The 11,300-nt window shown below is 53.8% G+C and overlaps 1 protein-coding gene across 3 annotated transcripts in view; it reads left to right on the forward strand.

The window, feature by feature from the left end:
- The window catches only part of NKAIN1 (sodium/potassium transporting ATPase interacting 1), a 40,561-nt gene extending 29,875 nt beyond the window's left edge, over positions 1 to 10,686 (forward strand). The window contains exons 1-7 of one of the 3 annotated variants that reach the window (XM_077898778.1): positions 5,001 to 5,116; positions 5,520 to 5,657; positions 7,076 to 7,156; positions 8,422 to 8,619; positions 9,315 to 9,375; positions 10,004 to 10,085; positions 10,230 to 10,686. In XM_077898778.1, coding sequence (XP_077754904.1) covers positions 5,598 to 5,657; positions 7,076 to 7,156; positions 8,422 to 8,619; positions 9,315 to 9,375; positions 10,004 to 10,085; positions 10,230 to 10,239 — 492 coding nt within the window. In that variant the 5' untranslated portion in view covers positions 5,001 to 5,116; positions 5,520 to 5,597 and the 3' untranslated portion in view covers positions 10,240 to 10,686. Of the gene's footprint in view, positions 1 to 5,000; positions 5,117 to 5,519; positions 5,658 to 7,075; positions 7,157 to 8,405; positions 8,620 to 9,314; positions 9,376 to 10,003; positions 10,086 to 10,229 lie in introns of those variants that run through there. The other 2 variants (XM_077898777.1, XM_077898779.1) reach the window with 2 other exon arrangements.
- The last annotated feature ends 614 nt before the right edge of the window (positions 10,687 to 11,300 follow it).

The following is an 11,300-nucleotide window of genomic DNA, read 5'->3' on the forward strand; positions in this document are numbered from 1 at the left end:
AGGAGCTGAGGCTTTTAGGGGCACAGGCTGGTTTGGAAGGGCTCGTGAAAGGGGTGGGGGCAGGGCGGGTGGGTGAGGCGAAGCAGCACAGGGCCTTGAGGAGGGTGGAGAGAGCTGAGGGGCAGGCACGTGGGACTTACCCCTTAGGTCTAGACAGATCCAGACAGAATATGGGTGACTTGTTCTCATTGTCACTCTGGGATGGTCAGGCCACCCATCCTGCTTCTCGGGGGGCATTGGCAGGCCCAAGGCCTCCTCCAGGATTACCCCAGGCTCTGTGGGCTGCCCTGATGACAGAGTGACTCAACCAGTTCTGTGTTTTAGAAAAACCATACTACTGGGGACCCAAGTGGTTCAGCCGGTTAAGCCTCCAACTCTTGATCTCCGTTCAAGTCTTGATCTCAGGGTCATGAGTTCAGGCCCCATGTTGGGCTCCACGCTGCTGTGGAGCCTACTTAAAACAAAATACAAAACAACAATGCAAAGAAAAAGCACTTGGACAGGGGTGGTGGCCCGCCTCCTCCATCAGGCAGGAGGCCACATCAGCTGCCAACAGGAGCTCTGTCCTGGTCCTGGCCCACCGAGGAGAGAGACTCAAGACCTGGTTTACAGGCTGACCAGGTTAAAAACAAACAAACAAAAAGCCCAGAGTCAGTTTTTCCTTTAGTGCATGTGCACTTGAAATTTTTGCAAAGGAGGCTGCCGTTGTCTCCACGCTATTCCTCCCAACAAACTAACAAGACACAGCAAGGCCCACTAGGATTTACAGTCACTGCAGCCCTCAGATTATTGTTCTAAGTGGTGCAACCAGATGGGGAAGATATTCCTCCTAATTGTTTGTTCTTTATTTGTTAATTAGCCACAAATCACAGCTGCACAAGCAGAAGTTCTGGAATATCTGACTTGGTTTTCTAATAAAAAATAACTCTAGAATTGAGATTATTTTTAAGACGCAGAATCTCAAAAAGTATATATGGAGGGGCGCCTGGCTGGCTCAGTCGGTTAGAACATAGGACTTGATCTCAGGGATGTGGGTTGGAGCCCCATGTTGGGTATAGAGTTCACTTTTAAAAAAAAGTTGGGGGGTGCTGGGTGGCATAGTCGAATGAGTGGCCGACTTTTGGTTTCAGCTCAGGTCATAATCTCAGGGTCATGAGATCGAGCTCCGTATTGAGCTCTGTGCTTAAGACTCTCTACCCCGGGATCCCTGGGTGGCCCAGTGGTTTAGCGCCTGCCTTTGGCCCAGGGCGCAATCCTGGAGACCCGGGATCGAATCCCACGTCGGGCTCCCGGTGCGTGGAGCCTGCTTCTCCCTCTGTCTATGTCTCTGCCCCTCTCTCTCTCTCTCTCTCTGTGACTATCATAAATAAATAAAAATTTAAAAAAAGACTCTCTACCCCCTCCCTCTCTCTCTCTTGAATGAATAAATAAATGTTTTTAAAAATTTTTAAGTTTTTAAAAATTTGAAAAGGGACGCCTGGGTGGCTTAGGGGTTGAGCGTCTGCCTTTGGCTCAGGGCATGATCCCGGGTCTGGGGATTGAGTCCTGCATCAGGCTCCCTGTGAGGAGCCTGCTTCTCCCTCTGCCTGTGTTTCTGTTTCTCTCTGTGTGTCTCACATGAATAAATAAATAATTTTTTTTTAATTTTAAATTAAATTAAAATTAAAAATGTATATACATGGACTTAAATCTATCTTTGCTTTCAGCACTGGCAGGGAGACAGCAGCATTCAGGTCTGGGTGACCCCACTCACTACACTGGTTTGTGACTGTCACTCTTCCCTTACTAGACTCTGAGTTCCCATAGGGTAGGGACCACAGCCTATTCCCTTCTGCATGCCAAGCCAGCAGGGGACCTGACGCAGACCACATGCTCTGTGAACAAGGATGGAAGAGGGTGGAGGGGGGCCAGAGTGATGCCTGCCAGGGATCAGATCCATTTTCAGTGGGGAAAGAGCCAGCTCCTTGGGCCAGTCAGAGAGGTCTTCCTAGAAAGGAGGGAATAGTGGTATACTTTGAAGACCAAGGAGGACTTGCATATAGGAAAAGGGAAATGAAGGCAGGACTTCAACTGTCATTTCAGCCCCTTAAGGGGGCAGGAGCTGGCTGGGGATAAAGGTGTGGGCCAGCTCCTAGCAAGCCTTCGGTGCCCAACTAAGAAGCTCCCACTGTTGAGTCTTCTACTAATGAGCCACCTTTTATTACATCTAGTTGTCTGTTAGTCTATGTGATGTCTCTGTATCCTCACAACAACTTCTTGGGGGAAGGATCGCCTTCCCTATTTACAGCTGAAGAAATAGTCTCAGAGAGGGAAAGTAACTCAAACTAAGTCACACAGAGCTGCAATTTGAACCTGAATTTTAGTGACTCCAAAGCTTTTCGTGGTAACTATCCCCCTGCCTACTTTCTCAGTGAGGTCCCCGAGAACCCAGAGGGGTTGGAGCAAGGGCCAGGGGCAGGCCAGGGTGATACCATACTGTAGGTAGGCATATCCAGGTGAGATGTCTTCCCAGCTACACCATGAGCCTGGGCAAGTCTGTCTCAGCCACTTCCTCCATCCTCTGGTGGCAGCCTCCCTGCCAGGACCAGGTGCCAGCTGAGTTGAGAACATCAAGTGGGCCCCAAACCACCCCAAGGCTCCCCAAGGCCTGGCAGATTCGAGGTGAGAGGAGAAGAGCAGAAGCCAGGCAGGAGCTGTTGGGAGCAGGAAGCAACCTGAGGAGTGTCTCCCCCACGGTCAGCTGGAATCAAAGCTGGAAGGGCCCTTAGAGGTCCTATAGTCCAGTGGCCTCTTACGTACAAAAGAAGGAGCTTGAGACTCCGTGGGGAAGGTGGTCTGGTCACCCAGGAGTCTGTCAGACTCTCAGCCAGAACCCACACCTCTTAACTCCCAGGCCTGTGCCAACAGAGAAAGATGATGGGGTGTTGGTGCCAAGATGGGCCAGGTGGCAGAGAAGAGCAGAATGACTGCCTGGCTCTGCCACCTACCTGCTGTGTGACCTTGGGCAAGTCACTTCCCTTCACTGAGCCTCATGGTCTCTTTCTTGAGAATGAGATAATGATCTCAGCTCTGCCTCTCTGCCAAGGAGTATCCAGTGAGGGATGAACTTGGAAAGCTCTTTACAATCTTCAGGGCCCCACAAGAGGAGTCACCAACAAGAGGCAGGCTGGTGCCAGGTGGGTGGGTGCCAGGGCTGGGCCTGCAGCTTCCTGGGTCTCTGCCCACGCCTTGCCATCTGGGTGGTGGTAGCATCAGCTCCACCTCCTCCTGCCTCCCTGCTAGGAAAACGGCTTCTGGGATCTTCTCGATCAGAATCTTCCCTATCCCTTCCCAGCCAGATCCTCTTCTCTCCCCTTCTTTTTTAATCAGGAGTTTTGGTTGCAAATGACAGAAATCATGATTACAAGGAGGGAAGATTCATTTTCGGCATTTTCTAGATCCTCAGACCTACAACGATGTGACCTGGACATTCCCCTTGCTTGTTCACTCTTCCCTCTCTGTCCCTTAGCTTTGGCTTCCTCCTCAAGCACGTTGTCCCTCTGAGATGGCAAAGACGGCCACCAACAGCTCCAGGTGACACTCTACCCATTCAGATACCCTGGCAGATAGTATCTGCCCCAGTTGCTCTAGCAACTTTCCAGGGTGACTCTCAGGAACAGGGTGCAGGACAAGTGCCCAGCCCTGAACAGATCCCTGTGTGTCGATTATTTGGTTAGGACTTGGTCATGAGCCCACTGCTGAAATTAGAGGTGGGCTCAGCCCCACCCAAGCCACATGGACTAAAAGTCTGGGAGTGATTCCCAAAACAGAGAGATGGGTTCGGGTCGCCTGGGTGGCTCAGTGGTTTAGAGTCTGCTTTTGGCTCAGGGTGTGATCCCAGGGTCTCTATGGGGAGCCTGCTTCTCCCTTTGCTATGTCTCTGCCTCTCTCTCTGATCTCTCATGAATACAATAAATAAAATCTTTAAAAAAAAACACACACACAAAGAGATGCATTCTTTCACCAGGAGAAGAGGTATTGGACAGTCAGTAATGATGTCATTGGCACTTTAGTTCTCAGCTGTATCAGCTGAAACATTGAGCCAGGAGTTCCTGGCAAGAGAGTGTTGATTGAGTCCTATATCAGCTCGCTTTTGCTGGGTAACAAACTATTCCATAGCAGCAGTTTATTTTTTTAAATTATTTTAAAAAGATTTTATTTATTTATTCATGAGAGACACAGGGAGAGAGAGAGGCAGAGACACAGGCAGAGGGAGAAGCAGGCTCCACACAGGGAGCCCGACGTGGGACTTGATCCCAGGATTCCAGGATCACACCCTGGGCCGAAGGTGGCGCTAAACCACTGAGCCACCTGTGCTGCCCAGCAGCAGTTTATTTTTATTTTTTTTATTTTTTAAATTTATTTATTTACGATAGTCACACTCAGAGAGAGAGAGAGAGAGGCAGAGACACAGGCAGAGAGAGAAGCAGGCTCCATGCACCGGGAGCCTGACGTGGGATTCGATCCCGGGTCTCCAGGATCGTGCCCTGAGCCAAAGGCAGGCGCCAAACCGCTGCGCCACCCAGGGATCCCCCAGCAGCAGTTTAGAACAATCATTTTATTTAGCTCTTGATTCTGTAGGTCCGATGGATGATTCTTCTGGTCTGGCTATGTGTTTTTGGCCAGTTGGTGGGTTGGCTAGCACTGGAATGATCTACAGTGGCCTCCCTCATGTGTCTGATGGTTGGTGGGCTGTCATCTGGCGGTGGGGGGGAGGGGGGCGGAGTGTTTGGTTCTCCTATCACCCTCCAGCAGGTCACAGGGGCTCTTTCACATAGTGTCCTCTGTGTTACAAGTGTAGCAAGTAGGCGAGCTCCAGTGGACAAGCATTTCTTTTGGGTCTTCACTTGCACTGTGCTTGCTAAAGTCCCATTGGGCAAAGCAAGTGACATGACCAAGCACAGTGTTCGTGTGGGAGGCTACTGCCAAAGAGCATGGAAAAAGGGAGAGAAAGACCTTGAGGGCAATTTTGCAACCTACTGCAGCTACCCTGGGGAAGGGAAGTAAAAAAAATCCCTTTCTCTGCAGCACACGGATTCCACGGGCCAGGACTTCCAGAGAGGAGTCCTTGGAAGAGGTGACTCAGGCCCAGGGACTCTCCTGGGCCCTTCAGGGCCAGGGCTTGGCCCTTGGCCAGGGGTGGGGGAGGCAGTCTGGATCCTAACTCTACCCGCTCAGAGCCCCACAGGGGGCAGGGGTGCTAGTGGGGAGGAAGGCGTGCTGAACCCTGCTCCCTTCTCCTGTTAGCTATCCCCAAAGTGATGATCGGGGCTGTCTCAGTTCATCCCCACAGACTTGCTTCCATCTCCCCAGATCCCTGTAGTCTGGTGGGGCGGGATGGCTCTGAGACTTGTGTCCAGTCGGGCCATGGTGGCTCGATACCATGGTAAATGGTGTCATCTGCTCCTCAAGGTCAAGGAGGAGTGCCTGTCCTTCCCCTTTGGGCGGTGACCTTGGCCTCAGCCTGCTTTTTCCCACAGGTAGCTGCGCTGGAGCGGCAGATCTTTGACTTCTTGGGCTACCAGTGGGCTCCTATCTTAGCCAACTTCCTGCACATCATGGCAGTCATCCTGGGCATCTTTGGCACCGTGCAGTACCGCTCGCGGTACCTCATTCTGGTATGGCTCACTTGGCCCCTCCCATCCACCCCCACTGTTCATCCAGCCAGAACTGCCCCCTACCCTGGGTGCCCAGCCCCCTGCTCTGTCTTAGCTCCGGCCTGGCTCAAATCCCAATGCTTCTCTGCTCAGCAGGGAGACAAGGCTGATATTCTCCCTGAAGAATTTCCTAGGGGAAAATCCAAATATTAACCAGCTCTGCCATGTAGTGAGTGCCTACCACGTGCCAAGCACACTGCTAAGAGTTTCGCATGTTTTACTTATCTTTACAACAGCCCTGCGAGGTATATCTTACCATCTCCATTTTCCAGACAGGGAAATGAGGCTCAGAGAGGTTATGAGGCTTCCTAAGGTCACACAGCTAAAAAGTGGCAGGATGAGAACATCAGATCCATAGCGAAGGCTCCCGATACATGGCCACGCTGCCTCAGTAAGCCAGCGGGGGGACAGACTTCATCTTTAGCTTCTCAGGTTGCTTTAAGAAGGCTGGATTGGCCTTCGTCCTTTCCTGTTCATCAAGAACATGGGCTAGAGTGGCCAGTGTGGCTTTGAGGCCAGTGTCTCCTGTGCTCCCATCCCAGGAGGGGATCATGTCCCTGGCTCCATCCTCCTGCTTCCTCTTTCCAAGCCTGGGGCCTTGATGGTCTCTGTTAAACTCCTGTTTTCAGCTGGGCCCACCCTTCTCCCTGTTCTCCCTCAGTGACCCATTCACATGCCTCTTTTGAGGGAAAAGGCTTTTCAGTAGCCTTACTACATAAATGCTTGACACCCGTGATAACAATGACATGTTTTGCCACGCTCCCGCCAGAGCCCTCTCCGGCTCATTCTTGGGCTCCTCCCACCTCCAACAGGCTGAGCTTCCAGAAGCCGGGTGAACAGGGCCCTTCCAAAGCTCTGCCTCACCTGGGATGGGAGCGTGCTCTCCAGCTCTCAGGAAAGCCCCAGGCACTCAGGGACCAAGTCTAGTTTCCTCACCCCTGAGGATTTCGTTGTCTGGCGGGTGACCGCACTGGAATTGGCAGGCACAGGACTTGGGTGGAAATACCCAGCTCCACTCCGGCTCTGCGGAGCCAGGCTTGTCTGTTGTTCTCTGCAAAAGGCATCGGATTAGCTGCCAGAGGACTGGAGCTTGAATAGCAGCCCTTTCTCTGCCTAGCTGTGTGATCTTGGAAAACTTCAACCTCCCCTCTAGGGCTTACATTAGTTATCTTTAGAGAAAGGACAGGGCCTTCCATGCAGGGCTGTTGTAAGGACCAAAAAGATGTAAAAATGATTTTAAACTCTAAAGTGCTCTCTGAGTGAGATAGTGTCATAATTTCCCCTGCAAAGGTCTCCTCAGTCCCTGAGCTCTATCTCCATTGACGCGCCCCATCCACACTCCCCCAGGCCCACCCTGATCCCACCTCTCCTTTCCCCAGTATGCAGCCTGGCTGGTGCTCTGGGTCGGCTGGAATGCATTTATCATCTGCTTCTACCTGGAGGTTGGACAGCTGTCCCAGGTAAGCCTCAGGCCTGGCAATGCCAGAGGGCAGAGCCTGACCGTTCCTGTCTCCTACACAGGGGCTCCTAGTTTGGTTGGGGCATCATCTCTTGATGAGATCTCCCTCCACACACCCGAATAATCTGTACTCCCCAGACTTACCCCCACTTTTTTGTTTCTGGCCTCTTCTGCACTCCTCAGAAACAAATGATGGAGCAGATAAGACTAAAGGGCCATCTGGGTGAGAATGGGCTGGGGTCCCACTTGTTCACAGGCTCAGTAGAAACCAATCACTTTAGTGGCCCTAACAAGTGCCCCACACGTGTTCAGTACAGGGGAGGTGAAAATGCTATGCATTTTGTACTGCTTAGGCCACAAAGATTTGAGTCCAGTTCTGATCAATATTTTCAGAAGGGGAAGGGATGAAGTACACTGGGGACAATTGAATGGACCAGGTCTCATGCAGAACTACTGAAGAAGGGGGAAGTTTTTAGCTTGTGGAAGAGCAAGCCCAGAGGACACAACTTCTATTACTAGTATATAAAGAAGGGAAAAATTATGAATGAGAGCATTGGCTTTGTAAGTTCTGCTAGATCTAAATCCCGGCTCCATCATTTCCAAGCTGTGTGACCTTGAGCAAATGGCTTACCCTCTCTGAGCTTGAGTTTTCCTGTCTAAGCACAGATAACCACTTTGTGTGGTTGCTGAGGGGATGAAATGAGATTATATATCTCAGCAGCACTTGGCACCTGGACAGCACTCAGTGAATATTTATTAACAGGCTGCATGAGTGAATGGATCGATAAACAGAGATTCGAGCTGTGGGTGAGAACCTCTGATCTAGGCCAGCCCCTTCTCTACTTTGGTGGGGGGTACCAAGGGCTAGAGAGGGCAGGTTTGCCCCGGGGCCACACCCAGAGAGCAGTGGAGATACTGAAGGGCTGTGAAGGTGTCGACATTGAGGATTTCACCCCTGGCTGGGAAACTAGACTTGGTCCCTGTTAGTGTCCCTTGCATCCCTGAAACTTTGGGGCTCGTGTGGGTCAGCCAGCCCCTTCCATCTCTGATGGAACGGTGAGACCTACATAGTCATCAAGCGCCACCTACTGGCCAAATATAGACATGCAGAAACAGACTCCCTCCATGCCCTACAAATCCAGCCAGGAGAGGAGGCTGTCACAACAGTCCAGGTGTGACATAGATCTTATATGGTTTCCTGGGGCCTGGGGAAGATGCCCCCCACCCCTGGCCCCAGCTCAGTATCCTAGGCCCCTCTGCCCCCAGGACCGGGACTTCATCATGACCTTCAACACGTCCCTGCATCGCTCCTGGTGGATGGAGAATGGGCCAGGCTGCCTGGTGACCCCTGTCCTGAACTCCCGCCTGGCCCTGGAAGACCACCATGTCATCTCTGTCACCGGCTGCCTGCTTGACTATCCCTACATCGAAGCACTCAGCAGTGCCCTGCAGATCTTCCTGGCTGTGAGTCCTCCTGCCCTCGTCCCCCCCACACCTAGCCCACAGACCCCCAGAGGTGGAGTCTGCCCCAACCCCTTTGTTTAGCTCTAGTTAAGAAGGGGAGAACCTAGACCTTCCAGCCTGCCTGTGCCTCTGCCTGGCTCCATCCATCTTCACATTTTGTATCTCCTCCCTTCACTCGTGCGACAGCCCCTATTCCAGGATGAGCAAGTTGAATGAATAGAATGAGTCAGACTGTGAGTCAACCCAGTTTCCAGTGTATCCACTGTGTGACCTCGGACAAGTCACTTGCCCTCTCCAAGCTTATATGCTTATTCACAGAAAGGCGTGACCACATCAGCTGTGTAGAGTTGTGAGAGTAGAAGAGTGGCCTCAAGATAGTAATATAGTTCCCAGTCTTGGCCTCAGCACTCCACACACCCAAAACCACATAATCCTCTTTCCTCTTAAGTCAGTAAACTATTGTCCAAGTCTGGCTGGGAAAAACGAGGCTCAAAAAGATAAAATAATGACTGGTCCAAGTCCACTCGCAGAACAGAGAATGGAGCCAGCTGTGTTTGACTGTAAGGCCCAGTCATTTAACTTGAAGCTGTTCCGAGTTGGCCTTCATCCTAGCCCACCCCGTCCTCCCATCCTACTGGGCCCGGCCAGGCAGGGGGTGGAGGAAGAGTCTCTGTCTTCTTTCCTTCCACCCCCAGCTGTTTGGCTTCGTGTTCGCCTGCTACGTGAGCAAAGTGTTCCTGGAGGAGGAGGACAGCTGTGAGTGCCCAGCCCCTCGGGAACGGGGAAGCCTGGCCACGCACCACCCGTGCCTTCAGCACCCTGGACAGAGCCCCGCGCGGCCTAGGCGGGAGGGAGCCGGGGGTTGGCCAACTGGCCCCTCTTGGTGGGGGTGAAGGGGCGGCGGAGGGGGGGGTCTGCGCGGCCAGCGCGGCCCGGGCTGTCACCCAGACACCCAGGTGACCAGTGCAGGCTGCAGCGCTGCTCTCTACCCACTCCTCTTAGGTTGCGCCCTCGGAGTTTGCTCCACGAGGCTCGCCCCTACCAAGCACCTGCCGTGCCCAGTCGCATCCCCGCTCTACCCTCCACCCCCACCTCCGAGGTCTTGCCCCCTTAAGTGGCGCAGGCCCTGCTCCCTGAAAGGACGCCTCGCCCCCCCTCCCCTGCTCTCCATCCACTTGGGCTTCGGCCCGCTCAGGCTGAGCTCCCGCATAGGTCGGACTCTCAGGATGGGGCTGCAGAGCCCCGCCCTAAGACCCTGTAGGGGCGGGGGGGGGGGGGGCGAGGGGCGGTCTGGCCCTCAGATACTTCCTTTTCAGGACCCAGCCTCCCATAACTCTTACCCCACAGGCCCATCCCTAACTATGCGCCACCTCCCCTTCCGCAGTTGACTTCATCGGTGGCTTTGACTCCTACGGATACCAGGCGCCCCAGAAGACGTCGCATTTACAACTGCAGCCTCTGTACACGTGGGTCATGGCTTGGGGCGGGGTGGAGGGACTGGGGCGTCCCGTCGGGGCAGAAGGGGGAGGGGGCAGCGCGGAGGGCAGCCGGACCCCTCTGCCCGCGGACCTTCAGGGTCCACCTCCCTAACCTGCCTTTGTTTCCTGCAGGTCGGGGTAGCTTCTGGCCGGAGTCCCGCGCCCACGGGCTGGACGGCGGCGGCTGGGCGCGCTCGGGCCGGTGGCAGGCGCGCCCCCTGGCGGCTCGCGGACCGACTGCAGCCTGCGCCGGCCGGGTCTGCGCGGACGCGGACGCGGACTCGGAGGGACCCTGGGGGGCCGGGCGGGGAGGGGATCGCGGGCTTTGTATTTTTTTTATCTCAGCCTTGGCGTGCGCCGGGGCCTCCCTCCCTTCTCCAGCCTCTCCCTTTCGAAACCCTTGACCCCACTTCCGGCCCCTTGTCCAGCGAGAAATGGCCTTCGCCAGCCCTGGGGGGAGTTACTGTGAACTAGGAGGAGTCCTGGGTTCCACCTGCAGCTCCCTCACGGGCTCGCTGTGTGACATCCGGCAAGGCCCTTGCCCTCTCTGGGCCTCAGTTTCCCTCAATTAAAATAATCTCTTAGCAGATGGAGCTTTCTAGCCTTTTCATTCGACTCTTAATTCCCCGGGCTAGGCTGAGATTATAATTCCCATTTTAGAGTAATGGAAACTGAGGCCCGGAGATAGGAAGCGATTTGCTTGAGGCCACACAGCAAGGCTTTTGGTGGAGGCAGGCCTTGAACACAGTGTACCTTCTGTGGTTTCAGACTCCAAAACCCAGTGTCTGGTCTCTGAATCCCATTTCCAAACCCCCGTCCAGCTGGGACACTAGAACTCATGTGATCTACATCACACTCACCATCCGCCACCATGACCACCACTTGTCAGCGCCTCTCTTGAAGCAATACACCTGTTCTCCTGTTGGGAACCAGATGAACAGAGCCTAGAGCCCTGAATTCAGCAAGACCCACAGGGAAGCCCTCCTAGACTCGGCCCCTGTCCATCTTTGGCAAATCTTTCAAGCTCATTCCAGTAATGGCGCATGGGCAGGGGTAGGGGGAGCATATCTCAGCCACGCCACCCCCTTCCAGGTCCCTGAGGCCGAGTCTGCTGCAGTCATGATCCCCTATCCCCTCAGCAACTCCACCAACCCCTGATGGCTCCATCCACCTCTCCAGTTGGAAGACTTGTGGTTCCAGAAT

The sequence above is a fragment of the Canis aureus genome, chromosome 5, assembly GCF_053574225.1.
Source record: "Canis aureus isolate CA01 chromosome 5, VMU_Caureus_v.1.0, whole genome shotgun sequence".
Taxonomy (NCBI): domain Eukaryota; kingdom Metazoa; phylum Chordata; class Mammalia; order Carnivora; family Canidae; genus Canis; species Canis aureus.